This window comes from Leuciscus leuciscus (genome assembly GCF_965113295.1).
Source record: "Leuciscus leuciscus genome assembly, chromosome: 12".
In the NCBI taxonomy this organism is placed as follows: Eukaryota; Metazoa; Chordata; class Actinopteri; order Cypriniformes; family Leuciscidae; genus Leuciscus; species Leuciscus leuciscus.
The window spans coordinates 14,697,171-14,713,623 of NC_138736.1; the positions used below are offsets into that span (position 1 = coordinate 14,697,171).

Sequence of the window (16,453 nt, forward strand, 5' to 3'; positions counted from 1 at the left end):
AAGGTGCCCTCTTAATCTGTCTGTACTTATCAGTGCCCACAGTTTAGAGCTCAGGTCACGATGACGGACAAAGCAGCTAAGGGCCACGGGTCTCTTTGATCGGCTGTGCTGCCACATTTCAGACCATTGTTCTTCGCTCATCTCTCCCATAGCCAATCAGACCCCATGTACACACACCTAAATCAATCTGATTACTATGATAAAGACGTACCCTGCTTTCTTTTCATTTCATTTTCATTTCAAAGGAGTGTTAGTCCAGATCCAGCTCTAAATTATGATTATTATCACTCAGGGAGGCAGGCTGATTCATTTCCAAGAGGGACGACTGCCACAGACCCAGAAACACTTCAGCTGATATGAGGAAACACAGATCAAAGCGGCGAGTGCAGAACAGGGGGAAGGGGAGTGAGAGAAAGAGAATGAGAGCACAGAAAACAAACATGCAGGCTGTTCACAGAGAAGATTGCACATAAATTAGCCTGCACTTTTTTTTCATTCACAGCTCTAATTCGCCAACTTAAGGCCGAAACCTGTGTCGCACTGCATTTTGGGAATGGCCTTTTCTCCTGGAGTAGACTGATTTTATTTGTCAGCTCACTCACTCTTTTAGATGTCATCCCAGACCTGGTTCTAAATCATTTATCAGGCCAGCATCATTCTGCACATGTGCGTCAGAGCATTCCATGTCCTTATATACGGAGCCAAGCCATATGAGAAAAATATGTGTGCCAATTTTAATAATTTCTGTTGTTTAAAATGCAAATCTTCTTGTTGATTTAAACGCATTTATTATATTTCAAGTTACTCACTTTAAAATTATGTTGTTACGAACACACTGTATATTTTGGTAACACTTTACAATAAGGTTTCATTAGTTAACATTGGTTAACTACATTAGTTAACATGAACTAAGAATGAACAATATGTCTACAGCATTTTAATGTTAATTTTCAACATTTGCTAGTACATATTTAAAAACAAAAATTGGATTTGTTAACATTAGTTAATACACTGTGAACTAACATGAACAAACAATGAACTGCTGGATTTTTATTAACTAATGTTATCAAAGATGAATAAATACTGTATCAAATGTAAGCTATTGCTCAGTGTTAGTTCATGTTAATTGATAATTGTAATAAATAAGTGACTTATTGTGAAGTTTTACCAGTATTTTAATTTTAATTACATTTTTGGGCACTTAGCAAAACAATAACTATTGGGGAAATAGGGAAACAAATTTATTCTGTTTTTGATTCATTGATTCCTAAGAATCAATTGTTTTAGGAATTGGGCAACACTAGCCACTCTGTTTTTAATTCACTGACTCATAGTCATTTACGCATGAATTAGACTGCACTGCATTGTTTGTTTTTGCGTGCAGCTCATGAAGTGAACTCCACAGAAAGACGTTTCTTGCCATTATTTCACGGCACATTGCCTTTTTTATTTCATTACATTCAATATAGACAGGAAACTCATATTCACAACTCACAACAAGATTTCTGTTGTAGTGGCACTGGAGATTCTACTGAAAAACAGTGCACAATACACTGATACCTAAAACCTATCATTTGGTGCATTATTAAAACATTAAATTAAAAATGAAACAGCTATGCATTTAGTGATTTAATTCAGCAAAAGGGAAAGTGCTGTAGAATTAGACTACAGTTCAAAACTTTGAAGTAATTTAGATTTTTTTATTTAGAAAGAAAATTATAAATAATTAGGCAAGGACGCATTAAAGTAACAAACAGTGAATATACAATCTTTCGATTCATCAAAGAAGCCTGTAAAAAAATTATTATCATGGTTTCCACTGTTTTCATCATTGATTATAATAATAATTGTTTTTTGAATAGCAAAGCAGCATATTATAATAATTTCTGAAGGATCATGTGACACTGACGACTGGAGTAATGACTGCTGAAAATTCAGCTTTGCCATCACAAGAATAAATTTAAAAATATATCAAATTGTAATAATATTTCACAACATTACTGTTTTTACTATATTTTTATATAAAAAAACGACCTTGAACTTTTGAACGGTACACAGCCACAGAAAATAGGCAGAGTAAATTTTGATATTAAAGGGATACTTCACCTCTGGAAAGATGAATGTGTATTTAAAATAGGTCATTTATGTAGAAGAAATGTGAAGAATTTTTTTAATTTGGAGCTTTCTAGACTGAGAAAAGCCAGAAAATGTATTTTTGGCTTATGTGGATGAAAGACAACAACTCCCAGAATGCACTTGCTTCGCTGCCCCAGGAGGCCACTCCCAAGCCACGCCTACCGGTTAGAGAGCGCAGTTGAAAACAACAAGGCTAGGCTATAGTGAGTCTCCGTGACGAGTTTGCCCGGTATTTCGAGATCGCCCAAAATGTCCGGGATTCGGCTTTTGCGTTCTACAGTCGCCATTCATTATGTGTACTGTGGCGAGCAGGACAAGGCTGAGGGGCGTGGGAGAACGGCGCGAGGCCGGTGGCGTCATCACTGAGACACACCGGTCTCGCATCTCTCACGGAGGAGTGGGAATTTTCTTAACAATGTTAAAACGCACATCGACCGATCACTTGTTTAGCGTTCATGTAAACACTACATTCAGATTCACCAATCGGAATGAATTCAGTTAGATTGAAACAAAAGGTGTGCATGTAAACAATGAATGGCGACTGTTAGAAAGCAAAAGCCGAAACGCAGACATTTTGGACGATCTCGACGGCCGGACATGTCCGGGAAAAAGAGGATGGTAACCCCTACTACTCAGCTTTCTCCTACTACTCAGCTTTCTCCACAGAACAAGAGCCTGCTAGATTAGCTTCCAAAGAAAGACGTATGACACTGTGTACATTCTGTGAGTGAGATCCCACCCTCTATGGGCAGGTTGAAAACATGCGGGACAGCCCCTACTACTGGCTGTAGTCTTTAGCCTCTGGCCAAAAAATCCTCAGATGACGCAAAATGACGATTTTTGCGTCATCGGAGGATTTTTTCCAGACAAAAAATACATAAATCTCTCGTCTCAGGGGGATATGAGGGTAGAAAGCACGGTAATTCGAAAATACTACAAGTTTTCTACTGATACAAAGCTTAATGCTAAATCCTGAAGTATCCCTTTAAGATTAGATTTTTGATGTCACTGATGTCAAACCAGATTAAATTATTAAATTTTTTTTAACACAATGCTTATTAATTGAATTGTTCTGATAACCTTTCTCCCTGTCTTCCTCCCAGATCTCAGTCCAGCCCTGTGCCCAGAGGCTTGTGTGGGATCATGATGCTCAGCAGCTCAGTGGATGTACCCAGCCCAGGAGGGATGAGCGCGGTGGCGGCCCGGAACGTGATCCGCAGTTCCAGCATCAGTGGGGCCATGTACAACTTGGAGAAAAGCCCCAGCAGCACGGGGCCCGATGCCACAGGCCTGGTCGGAAACAAGAAGCGTCGCTCCAGCCTGGGAGCCAAGATGGTGGCCATCGTGGGTCTGTCACAGTGGAGCAAGAGCACACTGCAGCTTAACCAGCAAGGTGGGCAGCTTTGAATACACCAACTTCCCTGCTGTTCTCTATCAGATAGTATGCTTGTTGTTTTCTTTGCCTCTGTTTGCTCTCATGTCACAGCCTGAGCAATTTCATGGTATGGTTTGTCATTCCTGCATAGAGTGTAGTTTTGTTTCTCACTTCATTTCTTTTCTTTCCGCTTTCCTTCACCTCCGCTCAACTTTCTTTCTTAGTTGACTTTCCAGTTTCACATGTACTAAGTTTCACAAGGTTACCAAGTCCTGTCAGTCTCACAGTCCTCAACAGTTTTAAGGGTATTCAAAGCGGAATTACTGGCCCTAAACTTTCAGATTTTCTGACTTGAGGATTTTTATAATAAAATAAAATAATTTAGAGAAATTAGATTCATTGCTCTTATAAAACAATAGGCTACTTGATATTGCATTGATGCGAATAGAGAGTCTCACACAACAGTATCATTCATTGTCTTTTTATCAAGAGTAAATGTTCCAACCATTACAAAAAATGTATACTTAACAAATGTCCTTCCTATTTTCAGGAAGACATTACATTCAGGAATAAATTATAAATAAATAAATATTAAACATATCAAAGCGACTGAACACCACAACAAGCTTCTAAATGCACAAATGGAAAACTTATTGATGGAGGGCTGTTATTTTACCAGTGTTATGCTAGACCAGGATGGCAAAAAAAAGAACTTGGTCTTCATTCCTACTTTTTATGTTTTTCACATTTACACTTCTAGGCGGTGTATATAGTGTGTTTGTGTATTTTTTTTTAAAGTAAGAAAAAAAAATCTATTTCAATTTATTTTCAATAGTAATTTGGGTCACTCTAGCATCCTGAAGGGCCCATATGCCTTTCATACTCTGCACCCTTCATAACAGTGCCTGTGGTCCTCAATATATCTTTGTGCACATCTCTTCCTATTTTTTTCTTCTCAGTTCTTTTCTCATGTTCTGGTCACCATGACTTCACATGTGCTGGATCAAACTGTCCTTGCACAACTTTTCTCTTTTTATTTCTCTGTGGGATTCTTGTTTCTGTTGTATGTTACCTATTTTATGAATGGTGCAAGATGTTATGTTGGTCTCGTGGTTTTGCTTTCTGCCGCATTTTGTGTGTTTCAACTGACTTGTTAATACTTGTTACTTGTTATGCCCACTTTCATTAACAACATTAGTATAGTGGAGCTTCATTGTGTTCCACAGTGATTTAATTATAATATAGAATGATACTTGGAAAAAAAAAAGTTCCCAGATCAATATATTTAGACAAGTAATTGAATATAGAGACTTGGGGTTGGACTCTTGTGACTTAAACCAGAAGTGCAATTAACTAGAATCAAGAGCTGTACGATTTGGGGAAAATTCTATTTAAAATGATAAAAATTATTTTAAAATACGACTAAAAAAAATCCATGTTTCCTGTCCTTATTTGTAGCTGCACAATTTGGCCGAAATTTTGTGATAATATATCAACATGGCTATATAATATAATAATCAAAACATAGACAGAGTAGATCAAGTCCATCAACACCCCAAAACTTGCCGGTCCTATATCTCTTCCTGAGTTTACATTTCATTCAGTAACATTAGGCAGTTTTGATTTATATGCTGTTGAAACCTGGCATAAGCAATGCTTCCATCTCTTGTTTCTTATTTTTCTTAGTTTTTGGATCCAGAGATTCTGTAATCTTTCAGAAGATGCAAAATAGCAGTGTTATCATGTAACAGTGAAAACATGGATTGCCAAAATATATCTCGTCAATGGCGAGGACAGAGTTAAAGTCGGCATTAAACGGAAGTTGTGATTTTCTTCTCTGTTGTGACGTATATCCGAGTGAAACGGCTTCTGTAATTAGAAAAATGTAGGGGTGGGATTTGATTTCGTCTTTCGGAATTGACTGTATGAACAGAAAGTTTGGTGTTGCTAAATATATGGATGCAGATCTGAATGCCAGTTTGAAGTAAGTTTTCGAGGATATTTAGTCCCAGCCTCCGGCGAGACATGAGTCATGAAGAGAATAGACGTCGCTTTGAAGGAGAGGTTAACATTTTTGATTAAAGATTACGAGGGCATATGAATTTTAAAATTAAAATAATGATGTGCAAGGATAAATCATCTATAATAATCACTGCAACATTCTGAAAAAAAAAAGAAAAAAAAAGATTTGTCCATTTTGATTTCATGCCGACTTTAAAGCTTCTCTTTCTCATTTATTTAATTAAATTGCATTCGCACCAAGCCGTATCACAGTTTCAGTTTTATTTCAATTAATGGTGCAACCCTAATAGAAACACCCCAGTAACCATCCAGAATACACTAGCTAGTGCATAGTATTTGCTCTTCAGAACAGTGGTGCACCATTCACGTTTTCTTCAGGAAGTATATGAATTTAGTCATCAATTTGTTTTAATAGGTGCTGGTATGAAGCCCTTTCATTTGCTTCGCCTCATCTGGTCTTTGTGTGTGTTTATTTGTGGCTGTATATTAAAGCTGCATGTTAGTCAGCAGAGCATGTGAAGATCATACCCTGCTCTTAGTCAAGCACTGAACAAGCTAACCTTCCCATCACCCTGTATGACTCACAGATGACTGGATGTGTGGCAGAGTAATACAGCATAACCTTGGCTTCTCCCAGGAATAAACCTGCATCTCAATTCTGTTTGTTTTTTGGGGTTTTTTTTTAGAAAAAGAGTGAGTCAAGCTGTGTATTTACCAACCTAGATTAGAATCTGAGGTTGTTTCTGTTGTCCGCAGCCCACTGCTCCTTCTTTCTTTTTATACCCTCTTATTTTTCCTATCCTCTGGTGTAATTGTACCCCTGTGGGGTAATTACAGACTCTGTGCCCGGGAGGAATTGTCATGTAACTCTCTCTCTCTATAAGGGTCAACAGCAGCCCACAAGTGTTAACAGTCCAAAAAGCGATAGCTGCAGTGTGGCCATGTGAGCGGTCTTGGCAAACAAAGAAGAACCTGTCAGACAAATCAAACTGCCAGTTTGTAATGACTCTTGTAATGAGCACATGGTGCTAAATATTTTTATCTTTCCATCTCTTGCAGGGTTCAGAAAAAATCTGATTTTAAGAACTGGCTCATTTTCAAATTTATGAGTTTAAGTTTGAATTGAACTGGCCATGAACCACAGGATGTTGAATGGGAATTTAAATTGCAATGACGACACAGTCCCACAAGGGAAGGATTTCATTAGATAACACAAGTTTTGTGACAAAACATGCAAAATTACATTACTATTTTTTATTGATTTAATTATGTCTGTTATGTGCTTATATGAATAATACATTTTTCACAACTGATTATACATTTTGTACCAAATTCTGGACTGTCAAAACACTTCCTTTACTTAGATATATATTAGCATTCTGGACAGTGAAGTTGTCATCCACCATGAGCAACAATAGGTTGTTTTAGTTGAAATTAGTATTAAGTGTAAATGACATTAATATAATTGCATATAATGAAATAAACAGGGTATATATAAAGTCTACAGTGAAAACATTTTCATTACAAATTATATTATCAGCAAAATACTTTGAGTTAAAAGCTAAACTGAAAAATTGACATAAATTTGAGAATGTCTCAGTATTCGGTTTGTCCCCCTATTGCATTCGAGCTTTGTGAACTTAAAGGAACACTCCACCGTTTTTTGAAATAGGGCTTATTCACTTTCTTTCCTACATTTAGATAGGTGGGCAAATGCATTTTTGTCTCAGTGCATGCATTGTTTTAGTTTGACAGGGTCGGCGCTAGCTTAGCTTAGCATAATGAATGGAATCCTTTGTTGCCAGCTAGCATGTCCTGAGTAAAAGTGATATAAAAAATTTAAAAAACCCACCTTATTACTTCTTGTGGCCTGCGTATTCACAACAAGTACAAATAGTGATGCAGATTAACACTGGGCGATTTCCTAGGCAGATATTGACTTATATATTAACCCTCAATTGGGCCTTGGGGTCTATATGACCCCAAGCGACTTTTCTTTAATAAAAAAAAATGGTTCCCTTCATCTCAGTGGAATTAAATTTTGTCACTTTTTCTACATTACCTATCTATACACACAGAAAAAAACTGGGCTTGATTCGGTCGTTCTAAAGGTATGTAAAATTTTTTTTTACAAATCTGTCCCTTGGGGTCAATATGACCCCACATTGAAATGAATGGGAAAATCGAAGAAAAAATGTTTTTTATTTTTCATTTGTCAAAAAAAATCTATAAATCCAGAATAAATCTGAAAATTTCAATACCACAATGAAGTTCTGGTACTAGAGCACAAATGAAATGTGGAACAAACATGACCACTTGCACACACACATGTTTGCGCACACAAACACACACACAGGTCTGACTCCAAAAGAAAGCATTTTTATAGAAATTGACAAATAAAATCAATAATTCCAGCATAAATCTGAAAATTCTCACACATAAATGAAGGCCTGGTACTAGAGCACTAATGTAATGTGGAATGAACATTATCACAGACACATATGCGCCCACACACACACAGACACAAATACACACATAGACAGAGAAAGGGTGTGACTGCAATAGAGAGCATTTTTACTGAGATTGTGAAATAAAATCAATAATTTCTGCATAAATCTAAAAAAATTCACACATAAATGAGGGTATGGTATGAGAGCACAAATGCAACGTGGAAAGAACATGACTACACACAGATCAAATACACACAGAGAGACAAACACAAACAAACAATAAAGATATTATTGCAAATTTATATAGCATTATTGCAATAACAAGACACTTCAAAAGACCTCAAACAACAACAAAAACAAATTCTATACTTTGACAAAATACTGATTTAATGTATTTTAAAAGGTTTAAATATGTAATTCATAAAAAAAGCTATTATAAGAGCATTAAGTCACATCCAGAAAAATGAATGGATCTCTATGGGGCCTCTGCTGGAAGTATATGGTAATTACACTTTGTGGCTAAAACTATATTAGCTACAAAAAAACATCTAACCAGCAGATGGCAGAATTATGCATCTAACACCTAGATCAATATCCAGAAACAACTCATTGTTAAATTTGATCATCATTAATGTGTTTTTTTCATAAAAAATATATATTTCATATTTATGCTAATGGTGTAGTTGAGGAATTTTGCAATAAATAGGTAAAAAAGTACTTCTTATCCCCCAAAACACAGCATTACTGAATAGATGAGAAGTAAACAAAAAAAAACATATATTATTTGTATAATTAAAAATGTATATTTTTTGGACAATTTCTCTATCAATTGTTGGGGTCATATAGACCCCAAAGACCAGATTTGTAAAAGGAAACGAAGACCTTATGAGGGTTAAGGACTATATTAGGGGGAAGCACAGGCGAAGCACTGCTACTTGGGCGTGATATCTCTGCGCCCAAGTAGCAGTGCTTCACCTGTGCTTCCCCCTAATATAGTCCCAAGTCAATATCTGCATAGGAAATCGTCTAGTGTTAATCTGCATCGCTATTTGTACTTGTTGTGAATACGCAGGCCGCAAGAAGTAATTAGGTGGGGTTTTTTAAAAAATTTTATATCACTTTTACTCAGGACATGCTAGCTGGCAACAAAGGATTCCATTCATTATGCTAAGCTAAGATAGCGCCGACCCTGTCAAACTAAAACAATGCATGCACTGAGACAAAAATGCATTTGCCCACCTATCTAAATGTAGGAAAGAAGGTGAATAAGCCCTATTTCAAAAAACGGTGGAGTGTTCCTTTAAGTGAAACTAAAGTTTGTGAAAAACATCTTATAGAAATGAACTTAAATGAATAACGCCACAAAAAAAAAATTCACATAAAGTGGTAAGAATCGAATGGATATTATTCTTACGTGAACTGGAACAAATTCAGACCATGCAAAGTATTTACTGTTTTTCTTTTAAATAAATTGTTAAATTACACAGTAACATGGAATCAGAATCGAGTACAAAAATGCACTTCAAAGTCACTGAAATGGGAAAAGCAAGTATAAATGATAACATTAGAGTAACGTTTCTGCAACGCATTCACCATGGTAAACTACGATGACCTGAATCAACACATAAATTAAGTGACCTTTAGAAATGTAGGGAAAATGTAGGTGTTCTTACTGATGTTCTACTTGTCATTTGGGAAAGACAAACTGTTTAACCAATTATATTTTGCAAGATTAATTTAAATGTTTGGAAAAGGAAAAACTGTTCTCCCAAAAATTCTGTCATCATTTACCTCTTGTCTTTCCAAACCCTAATGACTTTCTTTCTTACGTGGAACATAAAGAGATATGTCTCTTTTTAAATGTGTTTTTTTGCCCATACAATAGAAGTCAATGAACACCGAAATGGTTTGGTTACCAACATTCTTCAAAATATCTTACATTTACATTTACATTTAGTCATTTAGCAGACGCTTTTATCCAAAGCGACTTACAAATTAGGACTAAATTAAGTGAGTCATCATGAAGAGGCAAAAACAACAACAACGCAAGAAGTGCTCAAAATACGAAGTTCAGGTATTATTCAGAGTAGCATAAGCCTGATAAGTGATGTTTCAAGGGAAAGGAAGTTTTTTTAAAAGGTTAAGTGCTCACGGAAGAGATGGGTTTTCAGCTGTCTTTTGAATGTTGTCAGGGATTCTGCATTCCGGATGAGGGTGGGGAGAGCGTTCCACCAGCATGGAACTGTGAATGAGAAGTTCCATGCTGATATCTTCTTCTGTGGTCTGCAGAAGAAAATAAATTCATGAATGTTTGGAACGATAAGAGGGTGAGTAAATAATGACATTTTGTAGTGAACTGTTCCTTTTAAAGACTTCGTGTCTCTATGGACAGATAGGGTTGTTCGGAATTTTTTTTAAGGTGGGGCTTTAGCAAAGAGTCAATTCTCATTCTATTTTTCTCTGTTATTCTCTCAGTAGCTTATGTTGGTAGGTAAGGTGTGCTTTATAAAGGATGACCTTTTCAGTGTGCTGTCTTCTCCCAGCAGGGCTGATGAGTCTCAAGGGCTGGGAGTGTTGAAGGTTTGGAGGGGGGGTTTGAGAGTTTGGCTCCAGGGTTCACCTGTCTGGGGTATCAGGGCCAGCACCTCAGCACCCGTCTGCCCTTATCTCCTATCCACTTCCACGCACCATAGATTCCAGCCAAGCAATTGAATGCGATACTGTGGTGTAGGTCTTATTCAGCTCTGAGTCAGTGATGCAATAAATCAGGGAGACGAAAGAGAAATTTTGTGATAAAGGAGAATCGAATGGGTGATTGATTGGGAAGACAATAAGATAATATTCCTACTGTGTAAGTGTTTAATTTTTTCATTTATACTCGAGTACAGGCCAGGGTCCTGATCTGCAGATGTGGTTACCCTTGTGATATAAAAAAAGGGCACTTAATTGTATTGAATGTGCACATGTAGTATATGTCAAATCTTAAAAGTATATTTGTAAAAAATGGTACTTGCAGATAATATACATTAATGAAATTAAAAGCCACTTAAGTACACTTTAATGGCTGTTTCTTAAATGCACCTTAAATAATGTCAATTTAAAAGCTTTATTTTAAAGTACATAATAAATAATTGTATTAATAATCTTTTATCGTGCTTTAAAGGAGAACTCGGTAACTCTAGCGAACTCTAGTCACTTCTTCGCTGATTTTCCCTTTTGTTGTCGCATGTTTTCCCCACGAGCTCCCCCTACAGCTGGGGGGGGGGCGTATATTTCACAACACAGTCGTAAAAAACTAATTTGCGGCGGCCTCCTCCCCCTCTCTACCGCTGCTCATGTGCGTTTATTTTGATCGGAGCAAGCCAACTGTATCGCGTGGAGCTATGTCTACCGAGGTGGGTAATCTGGTAATACATCATACATGCGTGTGTGTTTTAGGGCTGTCAACGAATATTCTAAATTCGAATATATATTCGAATAGTTTTAAAAAACAGAAATTCGAACGTTAAAATTAATATTCGAATGTGAATTTCGAATATGGGAAAAACACGGCCGCGGAAGCAGAGGCGCGGCTGTCTGCTTTGCGAGTGGGCGCGCGCGCTGCCTGAGGGACAGGTCACACGAGTCGCACTGTCTAGCACAGCGTCACTGCTGAAAGTTGACAGTGCACTAAAAGACAATGGAATAAATTGCAGTCAGTTTTTCCTTTTTTTAATACAAGCACCAATAATGTAAGTAGCCTTTTTCTTTTTTAATAGCGCTTTATTTTTTATGAACCTCAGGGTAAAAGTTCTTTGTTGTCACATTTCTCGGAATTGTGTGCTTCATTTTATTTAACGTTAAACAGAAATGTTCCATGTTTACCACAGCACAGCTCGCTCGGAGCGTTCAATGTCGGTTCTAAACTTAAATTAATGTTAATAAATTTGTTTCAATCACTGAATGAAGCCTGCTATATTTGGGACAAGAGTCGCGACCTTAAATTGCTTGCACAAAACTCTTGATCAGCACTCAACATGTGCTTATTGTTGTTCATTTAAACCGTTATGCGCAGAGAGAGCGTGAGCGCGAGGGCCCGCGAGAGAGAGAGAGTGCCTGCGAGTGATCGAGAGTGAGGTCTGCGGTCTTGGCCATTAGTTTATTTACTTGGTTTTGTGTTGGTAATACATTGTCAAATATGTTTAAACTTAAATTAACTACCTATACAAATGTATGTATGTCTCTTTGTATTAATTTGTCCTGTTATTGACGTAATGCGCGTCATTGACAAAATGCGCAACCAGATGTTCGAATAGTTCGAATATTCGTGTGTTTTTTAGAGGGAATATTCGAACGTTATTTTTGAGCAATTTTGACAGCCCTAGTGTGTTTATGTCGAATTGCCGTAAAGCAATTTGTGTTTCGCGCTCGTTCTCGTTCTAGCTCTCGCTTCTCACGAGACTTCCAATTTCTATCTTGCCGGGACGGTAGTGTTGCAAGTTGCAAGGTTGGTTTTACGCCTGGGAACGCTGGGGGGAGCGGGGAAAGTCACCAATATCACCAGAACAGGTTGTTTAACCATCCAAATGATTTCTAGACAGTTTTATTAAGTTAAAAAAGTTACCAAGTTCTCCTTTAAAGAAGTACACTTATTTTGATGCGTTGACACACACTAAAACACTTTATTATAATTAACTGTAGTTTATTATTCCATATTATAGTTAAAGTGAATATATTTTAAATGTACTAAATTGCAACAAGTTTCAGTAGAAATTACATTCAAGTATATTTTAGTTTACCAGAAACTCATGTCAATACATGTCAGTACACTTTAATCACATTTCAAAAACATTATAAGTAATTATGAATTTAAATATACAGCTTTACTTAATTCCTACTTAAGTGGGTCAAATGTACTCTAATGTTCAGCTAATTGATTTTAATATAAATTTAACCTAATACATTTTCATTCAATCGCAATTAACATGCATTTAAGAGTCTGAAAACATTATTCTGCTCACACTTAAGTATTTTTTTTAAGTATATTATTTCTGTAATATTACTCGGTTACACTTTATTTAAAGGTATCACTTTTACTGTGTAATTATGTATTTAAGTACTGAGTGATATTAATTAACAATGCACTTAATAGAGTTAGGATAGGATTAGAATTTGTTTGAGGGTTAGTTGCATGTAATTATGCATAATTTACTTTTATTACTATGGTAAGTACATGTAACATATGTGACAAGGAGACTGTATAAAATGTTACCTAATACTCTTTTTAGAAGTATAAGCTAAAATCACAGTGGCATGAACCAAGATTTCCCATTACTCACATGTTTGAAAGTGTAGTTAGCTCTGTTAGCACAGCAATTAGAGATGGATCAGGATGTTCAACTAGTCGTCCAACAAACAAGTCAATTGGTAAGTTTATCTAAAAACAAGTAAACTAGTTTAACTAGACAAGTAACTTGTAAGTATATCTCTTTTTTCCTCAATTTCTTTCAGTTTTAGGTTTTAGCATGCTGATAGCATACTGTGCTTTAGCATGCTTGCTAACAGTTAAACAATATCTGCTTATATCCCAGATTTATGCCAGATTAAGTTATTCTACAGCTTATCCTGCTAACCAAGTAAGCCAACCTTGAAGAATGTGATCAAGGCTGAATACCTCTTAATAAGCTTTATATTAATCCTCGGCATAGGCAGCTTACGTCATTTCCATCTGACATGTATTTGCAAACGGTTCATTTAGACCATATGGGTGAGTTACTGCCATGGTACAACATGGCACCTTCACATTCCAGCAGGACTGAATGGCTCTGGCAGGCAGGCATCAGTGGCAGCCGTTCCATCTCCATGGAGACAGTGAGGCAGCTTCACGCCACTCACCCGGCGCTCAGTTTTTATTAAAGCACATCTGACAACACTTGTTTCAAAATGAGCTGTCAATCTATTTGCTGTGGGGCCTTTGAACTGAGGGTCATGCTAATGAATAGAGTGGACCTATATTTAGATATATCACGGAGAGAAAGAAAAGATTCACAGATCTCTGCTAGATACACAGAGTTCACTCTGTCCTAGATAGTTAAGGGATTTTAAATACATGGTTTTCTCCGCAGGTCAGTCTGCATGTGTACATAAGAAAATATCACAGATAGAACTCAAGAACGGGTCCTAAAAGAGACAAACAAACTTGACTGTGTCATTCCTTGTGAAAAAAGAAATGTGTTGAATGTGCACTTGTTGTGTACTTCAAATCATAAACATTTATAAAAAAAAAATTAAAAAACTGTTCTTGCAGATAATATTCATGCCGTAAAAGGTCACTTGAGGGATCTTAGAGTAATAATAATAATAATAATTTGTTACATTTATATAGCGCTTTTTCTGAGACCTCAAAGCGCTTTACATAGAAGGGGGGAATCTCCTCAACCACCACCAATGTGCAGCATCCACTTGCTGGATGATGCGACGGCAGCCATATTGCGCCAGAACGCCCACCACACACCAGCTTACTGGTGGAGAGGAGACGGTGATGAAGCCAATCAGTATATGGGGATGATTAGGAGGCCATGATGGACAGAGGCCACTGGGCAAATTTGGGATTTTTAATGACCACAGAGAGTCAGGACATCGGTTTAACGTCTCATCCGAAGGACGGTGCTCTTTTGGCAGTATAGTGTCCCCGTCACTATACTGGGGCATTAGGACCCACACAGACCACAGGGTGAGCGCCCCCTGCTGGCCTCACTAACACCTCTTCCAGCAGCAACCTGGTTTTCTCAGGAGGTCTCCCATCCAGGTACTAACCAGGCTCAGCCCTGCTTAGCTTCAGTGGGCAACCAGTCTTGGGCTACAGGGTGATATGGCTGCTGAGTACACTTCCATGATTGTGTTTCTTGATTGTATGCACCTATTATGCAAAATTCATTTTTACATGGTGTTTGAACATACATGTGTGTTGGCACAACCACCCTATAATGATAAAAAAAGTTTGTTTTTTTTGTTTTTTAAAAATTTTTTTTTATCCCCATAAATCATAAGCACTGTCTCAGAACAACCCATTCTCAGATTTGGGGCAATGTGACGTACTACTGACACTGCAGTTTTAGCGTAAACCCGCCCTGAGTGAGCTAAACACAGTCCGCCATTGTTTCCACGCCGGAGCAGCTGTAGACAATAGTGATGGAAAGTCTGGTTCTTTTCCGCGAACCGGTTCTTTCAGACAGTTCGTTTCAATGAACGGTTCTAAAAAAACGGTTTACCAGTTATTTTATGTCCTCACGTAATGACATCAATTCTATCATCCCGGCGGATAAAAATACATTCAAATAAAGGCATTTGTAATCATAACTTCAGTTAAATAATAGTAATCATCGTCATAATCATCTTGGATAAGTTTGTTACATTTACGTTTAACAAATGAACCCTGTAGAGGCGATGTGCAAACGCGGATGTTTTACATGTCTTAAAGATTATAAGTGAATAAACTGGTCTCCATAATTTTTTTTTGTTATTTGTTATTAAATAAACGTATATTTCGCCGAATTCTGCCCCTCATTTAAGTAATTTTTTTCATTTTGTATTCCTATTTTGTCATCTAACAATCACTTAAATTTGAATCATTAATAAGTCAAATAGTACATTTTTAAATCATTTTTTCACACTGTAAATTATAATATTGTGATGCCTAGATTCACTTGTTGCGTTTAAAAATGTATTTTAGTTTTTAGTGTTTAATTTTTGTGTCATTCATTTAGAAAAATAGTATAAAATTTTAATACTGGCCATTTATCAATATCTGCCATAACATGAAAATAATGATCAATATTGCATTGGCCATAATTTTAATCTCAGTCCATCCCTACCCTAATTATTACATTTGGTCCTGTAACAATTTCATAATTTTCAATTTCTGAATGTTTCTGAGTTCTGAATGTTGTAACATTCTGGGTTTCTTGAGATTCACCCGGCTCTCATTTAATTCCAAGTAAATGTTTGCACAGTAGAAATGTATGCAGACTTTGCACCTCACACGCCCTACTTATGCATCCTACACTTGTGTTGCCCTGCACCATTTCTATCTCAGTCTTGTTTTATTCATAATTGAAGTAATGCATTGTGCTCCATTACTGCAGCAGTGGAAGCTAGATAATAGCTCGTAGGTTTTTGGTCAGTGGACATGTAATTTTTTTGTTTTATATTATCAAGCTGCAATTAGCAAATAACATGTTTTGTTTCATTTCTGTGGCTTAAGGTGTTTGCGCAGTAAAACTCCCACTTGGTTCTGCTCGGTTTCATGGCCTTCGGTCAAGATGTGTCATTAAAATCAATTTGGACTGCTGTTACACGCTCCAGATGACACACTGATCGATATATTGATCAAGAGGGTGAAAGCAGGTGTTGTTTTCCGTGTGGTGTCTTACATTTCTCTCCTGATAGACATCTCTTTCACAATGAGCCCAGCAGGACACAACTTCACAGG

General features: G+C 36.9%; 1 protein-coding gene across 1 annotated transcript in view; it reads left to right on the forward strand.

Moving 5' to 3' along the window:
* The window catches only part of rims3 (regulating synaptic membrane exocytosis 3), a 72,826-nt gene that overhangs the window by 16,495 nt on the left and 39,878 nt on the right, over nt 1–16,453 (forward strand). The window contains exon 2 of the mRNA XM_082186382.1: nt 3,240–3,529. Coding sequence (XP_082042508.1) covers nt 3,280–3,529 — 250 coding nt within the window. The 5' untranslated portion in view covers nt 3,240–3,279. The remainder of the gene's footprint in view (nt 1–3,239; nt 3,530–16,453) is intronic.